The 18,564-nt window shown below is 40.9% G+C and overlaps 1 protein-coding gene across 4 annotated transcripts in view; it reads right to left on the minus strand.

Moving 5' to 3' along the window:
* dock7 (dedicator of cytokinesis 7) overlaps positions 1-18,564 on the minus strand; it is a 159,483-nt gene that overhangs the window by 63,870 nt on the left and 77,049 nt on the right. For all 4 annotated transcript variants that reach the window (XM_034179543.1, XM_034179541.1, XM_034179540.1 and 1 more), the window contains 7 exons: positions 13,991-14,080; positions 12,004-12,099; positions 11,613-11,753; positions 11,259-11,372; positions 9,784-9,951; positions 8,001-8,140; positions 97-266 (listed from right to left, as the gene is read on the minus strand). In XM_034179543.1, the coding sequence (XP_034035434.1) occupies positions 97-266; positions 8,001-8,140; positions 9,784-9,951; positions 11,259-11,372; positions 11,613-11,753; positions 12,004-12,099; positions 13,991-14,080 (919 nt within the window). The remainder of the gene's footprint in view (positions 1-96; positions 267-8,000; positions 8,141-9,783; positions 9,952-11,258; positions 11,373-11,612; positions 11,754-12,003; positions 12,100-13,990; positions 14,081-18,564) is intronic.

Here is an 18,564-nt window from a genome sequence, read left to right on the forward strand (position 1 = left end):
ATCTTCCTTATTTTTTCCAGTTTTGTATTTTCCTATAATAATCTTATAGGCCCTTTTGAATAACTACAAATTCAAACTATTGCTCATAATCTGTACCTGTAAAGTCATGAAGCTGAGGCAGTGTTTCCATGACGATGCCAATAAGAGGCAGATAAAGCATGGCTACCCGAGCCTTAACCTCAGGATCGGCATAGCGTGGGTCAGAATCGTGGCTGGACAGGAGGTTATGAACAACACTCACAGCCTTCTTATGCAGACCAAACATCCTGGAAAAGATGAGGGAAAAATAAAAAAGAAAAGAAAATTTGAAAAACTAGAGCACCACACTAGTAGATTGCAAACCTCCACCAACACTAGTTTCCAATTCCACAAAATTTTACTTTGTGAAATAATTTTCAAGGTCAAAATCCTGTTAGAAGTTGCTTTTCATAACATAAATTAGATGTGAACAAATGTCGGGAGTATGTATTTAGTTCATGCAAGGCGGGGTTTCAACTTTTTTGGTTTCTGAATTCTTTTTTAGATCATTTTCACAGAACATGGGTTATCTAGGCTATGCACAATTTGTCATTGCTTTATGGCACTTGGTTTCTGACTGATAACTGGAAGATAGACAAACAGGCATAAAATTGGAACTTCCCTCCAATTTTGGTGGTGTAGGTAAATCCATAACAGAAAAATGAGTGACTGAGGCACTTTTGATTGAGATATAATGAAAAGGTACACCAAATGGGCTTTTCAATATTAAATTCAAATGTCCACAAAATCCACAATCCGTATCTGATCCAGTGTCACCAACTGAATGCCCCCCACCCCTAAAAATTGGTCTGTCCTGCCTTCACTGTGCATGCGTCAGTTTGGAGCATCAGCAGCAATTCACCAATTATCACCTCATTTCTGCTTAAAACCACACTCCAGTCATCATCTATCTCAGCGACAGATATCTGAAGCTTCCACATCACTTCCACATAAATTCAGCATTTTTCATAATAAAAGAACAGAGCATGGCAGCAGCACATCTGAGTCTACACCCAAAGCGATCAAAGGGAATAATGTGATTATTAACCATCAAATGACAAAGTAAAACCTTTTAAATCAGTCTAAAGTCACTTTTAAGCAGAAACGTAGGGATAATCTGTGAATCGCTGCTGACACTCCGAAATAACGCATGCGCAGTGAAGGCAGGGGGAACCAATTTTTAGGGGGGACCGTTCGGTTGGCGACACCAGATCAAACTTTGTCAGGTGATAGTGAGTGCCAGTCTGCATCTCACTTTCAAATATGAGAGTGATTGGGGCACTTTTGATTAAGATATAAAAAGCAGTACACCGTCAGCCCGTTCGCATCTCTAACCGTTTTTCCCCACTCGACGACACACCCGCCGAGGATCAAACTCTGGTTATTGGCGACTCTGTTTTGAGAAATGTGAAGTTAGCGACACCAGCAACCATTGTCAATTGTCTTCCGGGGGCCAGAGCAGGCGACATCGAAGGACATTTGAAATTGCTGGCTAAGGCTAAGCGTAAATTTGGTAAGATTGTAATTCACGTCGGCAGTAATGACACCCGGTTACGCCAATCGGAGGTCACTAAAATTAACATTAAATCGGTGTGCAACTTTGCAAAAACAATGTCGGACTCTGTAGTTTTCTCTGGGCCCCTCCCCAATCAGACCGGGAGTGACATGTTTAGCCACATGTTCTCCTTGAATTGCTGGCTGTCTGAGTGGTGTCCAAAAAATGAGGTGGGCTTCATTGATAATTGGCAAAGCTTCTGGGGAAAACCTGGTCTTGTTAGGAGAGACGGCATCCATCCCACTTTAGAGGGAGCAGCTCTCATTTCTAGAAATCTGGCCAATTTTTTGGGATCCTCCAAACTGTGACTGTCTAGCGTTGGGACCAGGAGGCAGAGCTGTGGTCTTATACACCTCTCTGCAGCTTCTCTCCCCCTGCCATCCCCTCATTACCCCATCCCCGTAGAGACGGTGCCTGCTCCCAGACCACCAATAACTAGCAAAAATCTATTTAAGCATAAAAATTCAAAAAGAAAAAATAATATAGCACCTTCAATTGCACCACAGACTAAAACAGTTAAATGTGGTCTATTAAACATTAGGTCTCTTTCTTCTAAGTCCCTGTTGGTAAATGATATAATAATTGATCAACGTATTGATTTATTCTGCCTAACAGAAACTTGGTTACAGCAGGATGAATATGTTAGTTTAAATGAGTCAACACCCCCGAGTCACACTAACTGTCAGAATGCTCGTAGCACGGGCCGGGGCGGAGGATTAGCAGCAATCTTCCATTCCAGCTTATTAATTAATCAAAAACCTAGACAGAGCTTTAATTCATTTGAAAGCTTGTCTCTTAGTCTTGTCCATCCAAATTGGAAGTCCCAAAAACCAGTTTTATTTGTTATTATCTATCGTCCACCTGGTCGTTACTGTGAGTTTCTCTGTGAATTTTCAGACCTTTTATCTGACTTAGTGCTTAGCTCAGATAAGATAATTATAGTGGGCGATTTTAACATCCACACAGATGCTGAGAATGACAGCCTCAACACTGCATTTAATCTATTATTAGACTCTATCGGCTTTGCTCAAAAAGTAAATGAGTCCACCCACCACTTTAATCATATTTTAGATCTTGTTCTGACTTATGGTATGGAAATAGAAGACTTAACAGTATTCCCTGAAAACTCCCTTCTGTCTGATCATTTTTTAATAACATTTACATTCACCCTGATGGACTACCCTGCAGTGGGGAATAAGTTTCATTACACTAGAAGTCTTTCAGAAAGCGCTGTAACTAGGTTTAAGGATATGATTCCTTCTTTATGTTCTCTAATGTCATATACCAACACAGAGCAGAGTAGCTACCTAAACTCTGTAAGGGAGCTAGAGTATCTCGTCAATAGTTTTACATCCTCATTGAAGACAACTTTGGATGCTGTAGCTCCTCTGAAAAAGAGAGCTTTAAATCAGAAGTGTCTGACTCCGTGGTATAACTCACAAACTCGTAGCTTAAAGCAGATAACCCGTACGTTGGAGAGGAAATGGCGTCTCACTAATTTAGAAGATCTTCACTTAGCCTGGAAAAAGAGTTTGTTGCTCTATAAGAAAGCCCTCCGTGAAGCTAGGACATCTTTCTACTCATCACTAATTGAAGAAAATAAGAACAACCCCAGGTTTCTTTTCAGCACTGTAGCCAGGCTGACAAAGAGTCAGAGCTCTATTGAGCTGAGTATTCCATTAACTTTAACTAGTGATGACTTCATGACTTTCTTTGCTAACAAAATTTTGACTATTAGAGAAAAAATTACTCATAACCATCCCAAAGATGTATCGTTATCTTTGGCTGCTTTCAGTGATGCCGGTATTTGGTTAGACTCTTTCTCTCCGATTGTTCTGTCTGAGTTATTTTCATTAGTTACTTCATCCAAACCATCAACATGCTTATTAGACCCCATTCCTGCCAGGCTGCTCAAGGAAGTCCTACCATTATTTAATGCTTCAATCTTAAATATGATCAATCTATCTTTGTTAGTTGGTTATGTACCACAGGCCTTTAAGGTGGCAGTAATTAAACCATTACTTAAAAAGCCATCACTTGACCCAGCTATCTTAGCTAATTATAGGCCAATCTCCAACCTTCCTTTTCTCTCAAAGATTCTTGAGAGGGTAGTTGTAAAACAGCTAACTGATCACCTGCAGAGGAATTGTCTATTTGAAGAGTTTCAGTCAGGTTTTAGAATTCATCATAGTACAGAAACAGCATTAGTGAAGGTTACAAATGATCTTCTTATGGCTTCGGACAGTGGACTTATCTCTGTGCTTGTTCTGTTGGACCTCAGTGCTGCTTTTGATACTGTTGACCATAAAATGTTATTACAGAGATTAGAGCATGTCATAGGTATTAAAGGCACTGCGCTGTGGTGGTTTGAATCATATTTGTCTAATAGATTACAGTTTGTTCATGTAAATGGGGAATCTTCTTCACAGACTAAAGTTAATTATGGAGTTCCACAAGGTTCTGTGCTAGGACCAATTTTATTCACTTTATACATGCTTCCCTTGGGCAGTATTATTAGACGGTATTGCTTAAATTTTCATTGTTACGCAGATGATACCCAGCTTTATCTATCCATGAAGCCAGAGGATACACACCAATTAGCTAAACTGCAGGATTGTCTTACAGACATAAAGACATGGATGACCTCTAATTTCCTGCTTTTAAACTCAGATAAAACTGAAGTTATTGTACTTGGCCCCACAAATCTTAGAAGCATGGTGTCTAACCAGATCGTTACTCTGGATGGCATTTCCCTGATCTCTGGTAGTACTGTGAGAAATCTTGGAGTTATTTTTGATCAGGATATGTCATTCAAAGCGCATATTAAACAAATATGTAGGACTGCCTTTTTGCATTTACGCAATATCTCTAAAATCAGAAAGGTCTTGTCTCAGAGTGATGCTGAAAAACTAATTCATGCATTTATTTCCTCTAGGCTGGACTATTGTAATTCATTATTATCAGGTTGTCCTAAAAGTTCCCTAAAAAGCCTTCAGTTGGTTCAGAATGCTGCAGCTAGAGTACTGACGGGGACTAGCAGGAGAGAGCATATCTCACCCGTGTTGGCCTCTCTTCATTGGCTTCCTGTTAATTCTAGAATAGAATTTAAAATTCTTCTTCTTACTTATAAGGTTTGAATAATCAGGTCCCATCTTATCTTAGGGACCTCGTAGTACCATATTACCCCATTAGAGCGCTTCGCTCTCAGACTGCGGGCTTACTTGTAGTTCCTAGGGTTTGTAAGAGTAGAATGGGAGGCAGAGCCTTCAGCTTTCAGGCTCCTCTCCTGTGGAACCAGCTCCCAATTCAGATCAGGGAGACAGATACCCTCTCTACTTTTAAGATTAGGCTTAAAACTTTCCTTTTCGCTAAGGCTTATAGTTAGGGCTGGATCGGGTGACCCTGGACCATCCCTTGGTTATGTTGCTTTAGACGTAGACTGTGGGGGGGTTCCCATGATGCACTGTTTCTTTCTTTTTTTGCTCCGTGTGCATCACTCTGCATTTAATCATTAGTGATCGATCTCTGCCCCCCTTCTTGGCATGTCTTTCTCCTGGTTCTTTCCCTCAGCCCCAACCAGTCACAGTAGAAGACTGCCCCTCCCTGAGCCTGGTTCTGCTGGAGGTTTCTTCCTGTTAAAAGGGAGTTTTTCCTTCCCACTGTGGCCAAGTGCTTGCTCATAGGGGGTCGTTTTGACCGTTGGGGTTTTTCATGGTTATTGTATGGCCTTGCCTTGCAATATGGAGCGCCTTGGGGCAACTGTTTGTTGTGATTTGGCGCTATATAAGAAAAAAGTTGATTGATTGATATAATGTAAAATACGTATACGTACATTAAGTGGGGTTTTCAATGTTAGGGCCCCTTCACACATAGTATGAATGTGACTGAATTGCGCATGAAGCAGGAATCATATGCAATATGTGGGTGATTCTTAGACTATGGGCACTTATTATGTCCTTTGATCATATTGTATGAAAAACAGAAAAAAGGGGAAATTTCACACTTTTATAGTTATCTTTACGATCTTACAAGTGTGTTAAGAAATTTGTTCTAGTAGTCTATGATGACTTTTTCACCTTTTTTCAACATCATTATATGCAAATATTGCCGTTTTGTGCTTGTCCCACACCCAGACTTTTGATCTTCAATGATAAAAATGAATGGTAAAGAAACATTTTTTCTAATGTTTTAAAATATCTCTGAATAAAATATCAGTAAAATAATCAAAACATAATCGGGGTATTCAATGTCATACAACTGTTGTGATTTTTTTTTAAACGAAATGTAGTTGTCCCACACTATTGCCGTAATTTCCACCACAACACTGTAATGTCCCTTTAAACAGTTTGTATGAAAGATTGTTTGGGTAGTTTCTATGGAGATAAACAGTGACATCAGAGCACATGTATATAGCGCCAAATCACAACAAACAGTTGCCCCAAGGCGCTTTATATTGTAAGGCAATGGTGTGGTGGAAATTACATTTACAAGGCCAATAGTGCCTGTAGTTAAAGAATCACCCATGTGTAAAATCGTAGATGCCTCCAATGCCTCATACACCTGTTGCTACAACTATGTGCACAAACCAGCGGCTGATAGACAGATTGTGCGCTGTGAGAGACCATTCGATCCATCTCGCGGCAGGTGTCGGCCAAATTCCAGCTGACACACATGAACATCTAACACAGCTCACATGGCACTTAGAAAATGTTTGGCCATTTGCACTGTTAGCACGAAAACAGTCAGCAGACGATCACTTTCGAGCTGGAAGTGAAATTTGTGCCCCCACGAGTGTGGCTTTGCAAACAGACACAGTGACACGTTGGTGTTTGCGCTGAACTGACAGGGGGTATGTCCGCCTACAGGTGTGGCTGTGGAGATCTGTGGTTGTGGACGTCACGGCTGGGGAACACGTACAGTGGTTGGACGGACATGAACTAACAACTGTCCACTGTGACATGCGTGCCTGCTTGCTGTCTTCATGTGGACATAGACAAAAACATATATCACTGCTGCAATGGGCTGCAGCGAGTGCGCGCAAGGCGCACACATTGACAGGCTGCCCCAGGTGAAACGGACCGTCAATCATAACACGCAGCGGGTGATCTGAATGTCACGTCACCCATGTCAGCTCTGTTCCACATGACGCGGTGTCTGTCCTGCGGCATGCCGTCCACAAGACACGCATCAGGCAGTACATGCGCACGGGGGCCAGCTGGACACACCGCCAGCAGATGTGGACATGGTAAGAGCGCCCTGCTTCTCATTCATGTCATTTCATGACTGTACATCTGTGACCATGGGCCATCTACAGAGGAACAGACAGTTCATACTTGCATTGCCCGCTTGATAAGAGGGATTCAATAAAATGTGGTGTTTCATAAGGTGTGTGGTTGTTTTTTTTAATACATCCATGTCCTTCTTGATATCAGGCATTTTCTCGCATCTTTTACAGTACAGTGATGGTAGCTCAGTGGTAAAGTTTCTGACTAGCAATCAGAAATTCTGGAAAGTGCAGGTTCGAATCCTGTGGGTGGCATGTATTTTTTATTTTTTTATTTTCACAGCAGCTATGTGCTGCTCTCACTGTGTTCCCACATGCATGAAACCGCCACACTGGCATCGTGCAAGACTGCCCGTCGGCTCGATGTTTTCGTGGTTCGCTCATAGGAGCTGTTCCAACACGATTCACCCTGAGTTGTACTTAGTTTTACTATGTCTGAAGGGGCCCTTAAATTTAAATGGCCACAAAATCTGTAATCTGGTTCAGATCCGGATCAAACTTTGTCAGTCGATAAAGGAAACCATCCTATATAGCACTCTCCAATATTAACAATATTTGATCTTTTTGACAGAGTTATGAATTTTCAAAAATTTGTTACATGTTAAAGATAGGAATTTTTACAATTTTCCAAGATTTTTCCTGACTTTAACCAATCAGCTTTGGCCTATCAGGATATGAATCTTCAGTAAAAAATTTCAGAACGATATATGAAAAATTGTGGGCTCCAGGCTGTTCACAAACAAACAGCCAAACAGGGGTGAAAACATAAACTCCTGCAACTTCATTGGTGGAGGCAGTATGAAAAGGACAGCAGGTAAAAGAAGTAACTTTCACAAAATACAATATTATACAGGCATTTCTTCCACCCCGGCACTTTTAGACAGCACTGATACAGGGTTAGTTCCAACCAGATAATCGAGTTCTGAATTAAAAACAGGTTTTCATTTCTCTGCAATGTCTGGGCATTTATTGGGTGTACATTAATCAATGCATAGGCACACATGAACAGCTCACGTTCTTTCTCACATTCTCATAACTCACCTAACCCCAATTCTACCCTTTATTCTGAATAAACATAAATCTAAGGCGTAAAATCACCCTCTAAAAGGTTTTTAACAGATGTACAGATGCATGCATACTGACCCATCGTTGTCGGGGTCGAGTATTAAAGACAGCTCAGACAGAACCAGTCCAGCCAGATAGTGCTGCTCTCTGAAGGGAACGGACAGCTCAAACATGTTGGCAATCTTTTGGTCCTGGACATGTGTGGAGAACCCTGAACTCTGTGGCCAAGCAAAGAGTAAGTGTGCAAGTGTGAATACCAAAACAAGAAATGTGACCATACCATATTTGTTACCACTTCAAAACAATACACTGATACACAGTTCAATACACAGGGTCTTCTGCATTTCCTACATTATGGGTAAGTTGTTAAGCCTCCGTCACACAAAGCAAGTATGTGCAGGAACCAGGCCAATACAGCAAATATTACCATCATTGGACACAGCTGGGAGGGAAAGAGGTGTGGTCAGCAGTGTTGCAGTGTCGCAGCCAGACTGCCTCATCCACACCTGCACGAAGGCATCCAAAGCGCATGTAGACAACAGTTTAGATGACACAGACTGCTGTCAGACGGCCATAAAAGGCACTGAAGACTGCCCGATGTCCAAACGTCTGAATGGCAAACACAGGACCGGAGTGGGAGGCAGCGCTGTGTTTCTCATGCGTGCCCCATGCCACTGGACGTCTTTGCTGAAAGTTTTCTAGCATTGGTCCAAGCAGTCACACCATGCGTCAGACACAGACTTTCCAGCAAACTTTAATTTCTTTTTACTTTTTTGCTCACTTCAGGAGCACAACACAACTCTGTACACAGTGATGTCAGTTGGATTATTACATGGGATTTAATTTTTGCTGTGGTTATTTACAGTACAGAGCAGCCTGGTGAGAGGCTTGTCACTACAGGCTGTGGTTTGGTTCCGTGCTGGAAGTGAATTTCATGTTTAATAATGTTGTCATGGCCTAGTGATACAGTTCCACGTCACACCTCCTACAGAGTTTAGATAGTGATCACGTAACAATATGTATATTACAGTGGTGAGATCCATTCAGCTCCGTGCCTGACGTGCGCTATGACACATTACTACTGTTGCACACGAGACCGTGGAGAGGCACAGCGGCACACAGCACTTTCAGTTTGATAGCATGCTGTTCACATTCACTGTACATGATGAATGTGTGCCACATACATGTTATTATATATATCGACATTTCTTTTGCCCTCCCTGGCTGGGGTCCAGTGGAGGTGGACATCCACGGCACAACATGCCAACAGGCTTTACTGTGACCAAATCAACTCAGAGCCCAATCAACCGCAATCAGAACATTTCAGATGCTGTTTTAATGCCGTTAGAATATGTAGACTGCGATCAGATGATGCAAAAGCCGCACAGAGACCACCGTCAGATGTGCTTCCCATCTCGATGGCACCAAGACCATTTTGATCATGCGCCACAGACTCGGGACAGCTGAGTGAATGGGGCCAAATTTGTAGATGCTCAGAGACTGCCGTCCGTAGGTCTTCAGACCGCACCTCAATCGGCCACAATCAGCGTATATGTGATGGGGGGTATAACTAAAAAATATAATACTAAGGTTGATCTGTAAAGTTGAGGCCAAAGACAATGATATCAAACATTTTTCAACTAGGTGCCCATTACAAAAGCACAAGAGCACATTAAATATGATTTTGCTTACACTGCAGTCAGCAAATAAGAGTGAAACACAAACTGATGAGAGCTAACAAAATTGCACCATGGCAGTTGTTATAACTATTATATTTGTGCAAAAGCAAGTCTATATGACTGGCCCACAGTTTAAGGTGTTTTTTTCCCCCAGTTTTCTCATCCACATAATTTTCATGAACCTGTGAGGTTGCAGAAGACACGGACGGTGAAGGTGAGGCAGGTGGGGTGAGCAGGCTGCAGGGCAGATTAAGAGTCACGTAGTGTTCATGACTGCAAACGATTCTCAAGAAATCAAGCCTCAAAGACTCCAAGGTTGGGTTCTGCAGAGCATAAAGCTTTGTGGACACCTAGTGACAAGAAAACACAAGACATTATATAAACTGTAGAATATCACATGTACTCAACAAAAATATAAACGCAACACTTTTGGTTTTGCTCCCATTTTGTATGAGATGAACTCAAAGATCTAAAACCTTTTCCACATACACAATATCACCATTTCCCTCAAATATTGTTCACAAACCAGTCGAAATCTGTGATAGTGAGCACTTCTCCTTTGCTGAGATAATCCATCCCACCTCACAGGTGTGCCATATCAAGATGCTGATTAGACACCATGATTAGTGCACAGGTGTGCCTTAGACTGCCCACAATAAAAGGCCACTCTGAAAGGTGCAGTTTTGTTTTATTGGGGGGGGGGGGGGGGGGATACCAGTCAGTATCTGGTGTGACCACCATTTGCCTCATGCAGTGCAACACATCTCCTTCGCATCATCCGTGAAGAGAACACCTCTCCAACGTGCCAAACGGCAGCGAATGTGAGCATCTGCCCACTCAAGTCGGTTACGACGACGAACTGGAGTCAGGTCGAGAACCCGATGAGGACGACGAGCATGCAAATGAGCTTCCCTGAGACGGTTTCTGACAGTTTGTGCAGAAATTCTTTGGTTATGCAAACCGATTGTTCCAGCAGCTGTCCGAGTGGCTGGTCTCAGACGATCTTGGAGGTGAACATGCTGGATGTGGAGGTCCTGGGCTGGTGTGGTTACACGTGGTCTGCGGTTGTGAGGCTGGTTGGATGTACTGCCAAATTCTCTGAAACGCCTTTGGAGACGGCTTATGGTAGAGAAATGAACATTCAATACACGAGCAACAGCTCTGGTTGACATTCCTGCTGTCAGCATGCCAATTGCATGCTCCCTCAAATCTTGCGACATCTGTGGCATTGTGCTGTGTGATAAAACTGCACCTTTCAGAGTGGCCTTTTATTGTGAGCAGTCTAAGGCACACCTGTGCACTAATCATGGAGTCTAATCAGCATCTTGATATGGCACACCTGTGAGGTGGGATGGATTATCTCAGCAAAGGAGAAGTGCTCACTATCACAGATTCAGACTGGTTTGTGAACAATATTTGAGAGAAATGGTGATATTGTATATGTGGAAAAAGTTTTAGATCTTTGAGTTCATCTCATACAAAATGGGAGCAAAACCAAAAGTGTTGCATTTATATTTTTGTTGAGTGTATTATCAGGAAATTAAGTTTTCTTCCAAAATCCCGATCTTGAAATATGCATTATAAATTAACAGCAAAGTAGCTCTTTATATATGCCTGCTATGACAAGCATAATATTAAAAGAAAATAAAATATTTACCTGTTTCCAGTACGCCCTGATTAGGGTGAAAACAAATCCTCGGTCCATAACTGACAACAAATCATTAAGAAAAAAAGCCAGACTAGTGTTTAGTCTCTCCACCAATTCCAGATCCTGATGGGATGAGAGACACAATCACATAAATTAATCACAAATGACAATTTACAGAAGCACACTGAAACATGCAAAACAGAACTGGGACTTATACACGGGCATTTCACTTTGTGAGTACTAGTTATTTCTACAGTATAACCCCTAATGCTACATTTCACTCTCTGCTCATCTGGTGTATACAGAGCCACTATCAAATACAGAAAAACATGCTCATTGACAAACAACTGATTTGCTAGTTACCTTTTGGAATCGAGACACTATGTCACCAGCGATGGTGCTGACTAGAGCTGTGATGTCATCCATGAAGCGTTCTGGGAAGCGGTTCTTCCTGGCCGATTCTAAGCGGTCAGTGAAGTACAGGTGGTGGATGATGCTCTTCACCTGTGATTGAGGTGTTTAGAAAAGTAAATGAGAATGTCCCTCTGTTACAGAAAAACTACTGCTTTGATGACTGATAATAACAAAGAAGCCAAGTCAAGTTTTTAAAATTGAACAATCTTGTTTTAAATACATGTAACTATGCATTACTCAATTAAAAGTCCAGTATCAATTTATAAATGTTTACATCAAGGTCAGCTGACCTAAAAGCTGATTCAAGTGTTTGAGAGCGTTTGACAATGATTTTGCGCACCATGAGTTCAAAGAAAAACCAGGCCTGTTGCAAAGCTCCCTCTCTCACACTTCCACTGCTCACCACCCACTGGAGGGCCAATTCCTCATGGAAGAGCTGGGTAAACCAGGAAAGCAGAACAAAGACAGACAACGAATGGGAAACACAAAGTAACAGCCAGACAGACAATATCAGGGACTATAAAATGGTGCCATCAAACTATAGATCAATCTACTGTACATGTTGTGTCAGATTCTTCAGTGACTACACTGCAAACAGGGTTACAAAATGATGAGAATGTAACAGCTTCTACAGAAAAAAACAGAACAATCACTCAGGGTTTGTCCAGTTTAACCCTGGTCAAGGATGTCAATTTTTTTAATAACAAAATTAATTCTCTCCATGAAACAATTTAATCCTGCATCTCAACAATGAAAATTTGGTTAAAGATGAAGTAAAAAGCTTTATAGTTGAAGTTACCATTTGAAATAAACATGAATAATCAAGGTCAAAGGTCAAAAATTATATTTTACAATTTGATGATTTTTTTTCAAGAAATGAAGAAAAAAGTGCTTTATCACCATGCAAAGTCCAATAAAAATCTTTTGAAACTTCTGTGTGCATGTGTGTGTAATGAAAATAAAATAAACTTTGTGTTTATGGGCAAATCACAAACCAGCTTTAGAGGTGTAAACATGCAACTGCTGGTTCATAATGTGTAGAATGATGGTATTAATTATTCTAAGTCAATACAATACAGAACGTAAAACAATAAACAGTCTGTTACTTTAAGCACAACCATACAATTTTAAAATACTGAACAAGTACACTCTCGGTGCTGTAGTTTATTTATACCCTAAAACCATAGCATTGATGAGCTGATTACAACAGTGTATTTATTTTGTTTTCTTTTTATATTTTTCTAAGAAAAACTTTTACAATTTGATAACTACTCTTCACCTGGGCAAAAATGGGTACCTCTGCTGGTATATTAAATATGTGTGTGTGTGTGTGTGTGTGTGTGTGTGTGTGTGTGTGTGTGTGTGTGTGTGTGTGTGTGTGTGTGTGTGTGTGTGTGTGTGTGTGTGTGTGTGTGTGTGTGTGTGTGTATACACACACACAACCATGACCTGGACCCAGGCCCAGAAAAGTGGCAGAAAATGAATAAATGAATGAATGGGGGAAAAAAAAAAAATGAACAGATGCAGAATTCCTGGTTCATTTCTGGTTTGTTTTGGGGTTTTTTTTGTTGTTGCTGCTTTGTTTTTTGCATGGAGAGAAGACTATTTTCTTTCATTTCTATTTAGAACTATAGATCAACAACTTGATGCGTGCCTTTTTCTTGATTTTTTTTAAAGCAGCATCCAACCATTCTGGCCATCACACTGACTCCAGCGCAGCATCTAGCAAGTCTTCAGTCTTCTTGGCATATTAGGCATAAACAGAAGTGCCTTCATAATACAAAGCAGGGTGACGACTGATGTTGGTATTCCAAATAATTCAAAAATGACATCATCTGTAACATAAATGTAGTTCATCTCTCACTGATTCCAAGTGTGCATTTAGCTGTAACACTTTCAGAGCAGAAGAATACTAAAACACAAGCAGTATCATACTCAAGCACCAAACAGTCACCTGCTTTATATTTTGGAATTCAACCTGTGTTCAGGAAACCGATTGGAACGTGAAGATGTTAAGTTTGTTAATGACGCGAAATGAATTTTACACAATGAATGGTGACTTGCCAGACTTTGTGAGCACAGTTCACTCTGCTATGTAGTCAGTGTGTGCAAAAAGGCAACCAATATTCATATTATATTTAAAAAAAAAAAATAATAATCCTTGAAATATTCAAAACAAGAGGCAGATTGGTGACATTCAGCATTCAACAAGACTTCACAACCACCAAATACAACATCAATCAATTCAGAGGCACACATCCACAGACAAGACGTGAGGAGGTGACTAAGAGGTGGGTTGGCTCCTCCCCCAGTGCAAGTGGATCTACCTTTTTGGTGGGCAACCGTCCTGTTAAAGTTTGCAAGAAACTGGCGCTCTCAGTGTGCGAAGACATGCGATTGCCACAGCGCTCCATGGCCTATGGATGGAATGAATGGAACGGTGACAACAAAGTTAGTGGAGGAGCAACGGGAGCATGTGGACGCACCTTTACCCTCAGCACAAAGGGAGATGTGTCTACCGGCTCATATGCATCCACACAAATTTTTTGAACTCTTGCACACCTTTGTCAAACATGAAAAGATGAAACAATTAGACAAGACAGAAACCACAACATACACTAGGTGTTGTGATGTACAGCAAAAATGGATTACAACACGAGCCTGCTCGTTTGCCTCTGACTCAATAAAGGTGGAGTACATGAACGGCCCAGAGGTCAAGTGAATACAATGGATTGGTTTTTATTTGAGGTTGTTATTATTTTTTTAAATTGTCATTCTGTATCCCTCCAGGTGAATACAATACTTCAGATGTGGACAATGTCATGTTATTGTTCTTAAATGATATTGTATCTTAGTTTTTGATACCAGGCTAAATGCTAATATACAGAATATTCTCTGTCAATGTGGGAACATTCACTTTACTTTTATTCTTGTCTCTTGCCTAGCTGTGATGCTACAAATAAGATTTTATAACAATTTATAATTAATGTTTGCATCCTAAGATGCAGTCATTACTAGAGCCTGAGTGATAAATATCGTCTGGCTGATAATATCAGCTGATATATGCATTTCATTAACATTAACTTGCAAAAAAAACATTTTGGATGTTGGAGATGGTGTCATTATGTAGTTTGTCCAGCAGATTGTGAAGTAATTGTCTACAATGCTGTCATGCATGGCTGGGAACCTATCACCCCTTGGCCATATAAGTTACAAGAGACATAGGCAATGCAACCAGCTGCCATTAATTTTCAATCCGAATGGGCGTTTTACACCAACAAGGTATAAGTGGTTGCTCTGCCACTAGCTAGGTGGGGTCAAAATAAACAAAAGTTTATTTGATGCAAATACTGAGAGATGCGACACATGAAGTGTGCTGAGTGGACATTCGTTATGTTTAAAGTTATTTAGAATAAAGTTCATGTTTAAACTGAAATTTCTTTGTCATAAGGGTTTGATAACAAAATATAAGGAGTCATTGCCATTTCTATGTATACAGCAGCAGCTAAATCAGTATCATACACGTTTTACTCAATAATATTTGTATCATTATCAGCCCCCCCCAAAAAAATCTATATCAGTTGAGCTCTAAATATTACTGGATTTTTGTTCTGATTCACAATATGAGATGTTATTCACCAAGATGTAATGACAACTAAAAAATTACAAAGCACATCAGATAACATGAAGATGAAAAGCAAAGAATGTTCACATATAGACAGTCACTCACGCACATATACACCATGCACCAGTGAATGCTACAGGATTAGCAGAGCTCATGCAAGGACACTAGATGAAAGCATAAAATATGGTGTTAAAGCAGAGGGCAAGAAAGCAGAAGAGAGAAAAGGAAATACTGGGTTAAATAAAAAAGAATTCAAAAAATCAGTTCATGGCAGACTTTCTAACATTACTCTTTTTCTCTACAAACACAGCACACAAAATATTGTTTTTAAATGGCCTTAGCTGCTACAATTCTTAAATGGTTGTTAAACAGAAAAAAGATGGCGAAAACTGTCTAAGGTCGCCTTCACACCTCCTGTTCAGTTTGTTTCCACTTGACAATGGCCCATTGCCTTTCAATAGTTTGGTTTGTTTAGAGAATAACACTCATTCGAGCTCTGTTATGACCAAACAAAGTAACCATGAGCCACTTGAAAAAGTAGAACTTGTCTAGTTGCTTGCCTCTACTGGTGGTTGACTCTCACTGCGGTATTGTATCACTTCCTGTTCCGGAGCACAGCGGTGTTTTTCTGTATCTGTTAGCTGTTTAATCTGCGCAGTTAGATTGATCTAGTTATCTAGATTACGATTTGTTTCCCAGTGTAATCTTTACGTGCCTTAACTAAAGCACTCCTTCTGCTGAATCACCTCTAAATTATTCACTTTGCGTGTTTTTAGGAATCCGCTAGGTTAGCGTAGCTACTAGCTCTTAGCTGATTTAGCATGGCGGCTTCTCCTGTCTCTCCCACACTTTTCTGCTCTGGGTGTGAAATGTTTAGTTATTCCTCGGCCTCCTTTAGCAGTAATGGTAGTTGTAATAAGTGTAGCTTATTCGTAGCTTTGGAGGCCAGGCTGGGCGAATTGGAGACTCGGCTCCGCACCGTGGAAAATTCTACAGCTAGCCAGGCCCCTGTAGTCGGTGCGGACCAAGGTAGCTTAGCCGCCGTTAGTTCCCCCCTGGCAGATCCCAAGCAGGCTGACTGGGTGACTGTGAGGAGGAAGCGTAGTTCTAAACAGAAGCCCCGTGTACACCGCCAACCCGTTCATATTTCTAACCGTTTTTCCCCACTCGACGACACACCCGCCGAGGATCAAACTCTGGTTATTGGCGACTCTATTTTGAGAAATGTGAAGTTAGCGACACCAGCAACCATAGTGAATTGTCTTCCGGGGGCCAGAGCAGGCGACATTGAAGGAAATTTGAAACTGCTGGCTAAGGCTAAGCGTAAATTTGGTAAGATTGTAATTCATGTCGGCAGTAATGACACCCGGTTACGCCAATCGGAGGTCACTAAAATTAACATTAAATCGGTGTGTAACTTTGCAAAAACAATGTCGGACTCTGTAGTTTTCTCTGGGCCCCTCCCCAATCGGACCGGGAGTGACATGTTTAGCCGCATGTTCTCCTTGAATTGCTGGCTGTCTGAGTGGTGTCCAAAAAATGAGGTGGGCTTCATAGATAATTGGCAAAGCTTCTGGGGAAAACCTGGTCTTGTTAGGAGAGACGGCATCCATCCCACTTTGGATGGAGCAGCTCTCATTTCTAGAAATCTGGCCAATTTTCTTAAATCCTCCAAACCGTGACTATCCAGGGTTGGGACCAGGAAGCAGAGTTGTAGTCTTACACACCTCTCTGCAGCTTCTCTCCCCCTGCCATCCCCTCATTACCCCATCCCCGTAGAGACGGTGCCTGCTCCCAGACTACCAATAACCAGCAAAAATCTATTTAAGCATAAAAATTCAAAAAGAAAAAATAATATAGCACCTTCAACTGCACCACAGACTAAAACAGTTAAATGTGGTCTATTAAACATTAGGTCTCTCTCTTCTAAGTCCCTGTTGGTAAATGATATAATAATTGATCAACATATTGATTTATTCTGCCTAATAGAAACCTGGTTACAGCAGGATGAATATGTTAGTTTAAATGAGTCAACACCCCCGAGTCACACTAACTGTCAGAATGCTCGTAGCACGGGCCGAGGAGGAGGATTAGCAGCAATCTTCCATTCCAGCTTATTAATTAATCAAAAACCTAGACAGAGCTTTAATTCATTTGAAAGCTTGTCTCTTAGTCTTGTCCATCCAAATTGGAAGTCCCAAAAACCAGTTTTATTTGTTATTATCTATCGTCCACCTGGTCGTTACTGTGAGTTTCTCTGTGAATTTTCAGACCTTTTGTCTGACTTAGTGCTTAGCTCAGATAATTATAGTGGGCGATTTTAACATCCACACAGATGCTGAGAATGACAGCCTCAACACTGCATTTAATCTATTATTAGACTCTATTGGCTTTGCTCAAAAAGTAAATGAGTCCACCCACCACTTTAATTATATCTTAGATCTTGTTCTGACTTATGGTATGGAAATACAAGACTTAACAGTATTCCCTGAAAACTCCCTTCTGTCTGATCATTTCTTAATAACATTTACATTTACTCTGATGGACTACCCAGCAGTGGGGAATAAGTTTCATTACACTAGAAGTCTTTCAGAAAGTGCTGTAACTAGGTTTAAGGATATGATTCCTTCTTTATGTTCTCTAATGCCATATACCAACACAGTGCAGAGTAGCTACCTAAACTCTGTAAGGGAGATAGAGTATCTCGTCAATAGTTTTACATCCTCATTGAAGACAACTTTGGATGCTGTAGCTCCTCTGAAAAAGAGAGCTTTAAATCAGAAGTGCCTGACTCCGTGGTATAACTCACAAACTCGCAGCTTAAAGCAGATAACCCGTAAGTTGGAGAGGAAATGGCATCTCACTAATTTAGAAGATCTTCACTTAGCCTGGAAAAAGAGTCTGTTGCTCTATAAAAAAGCCCTCCGTAAAGCTAGGACATCTTTCTACTCATCACTAATTGAAGAAAATAAGAACAACCCCAGGTTTCTTTTCAGCACTGTAGCCAGGCTGACAAAGAGTCAGAGCTCTATTGAGCTGAGTATTCTATTAACTTTAACTAGTAATGACTTCATGACTTTCTTTGCTAACAAAATTTTAACTATTAGAGAAAAAATTACTCATAACCATCCCAAAGACGTATCGTTATCTTTGGCTGCTTTCAGTGATGCCGGTATTTGGTTAGACTCTTTCTCTCCGATTGTTCTGTCTGAGTTATTTTCATTAGTTACTTCATCCAAACCATCAACATGTTTATTAGACCCCATTCCTACCAGG

The sequence above is a fragment of the Thalassophryne amazonica genome, chromosome 10 (genome assembly GCF_902500255.1).
Source record: "Thalassophryne amazonica chromosome 10, fThaAma1.1, whole genome shotgun sequence".
Taxonomy (NCBI): Eukaryota; Metazoa; Chordata; class Actinopteri; order Batrachoidiformes; family Batrachoididae; genus Thalassophryne; species Thalassophryne amazonica.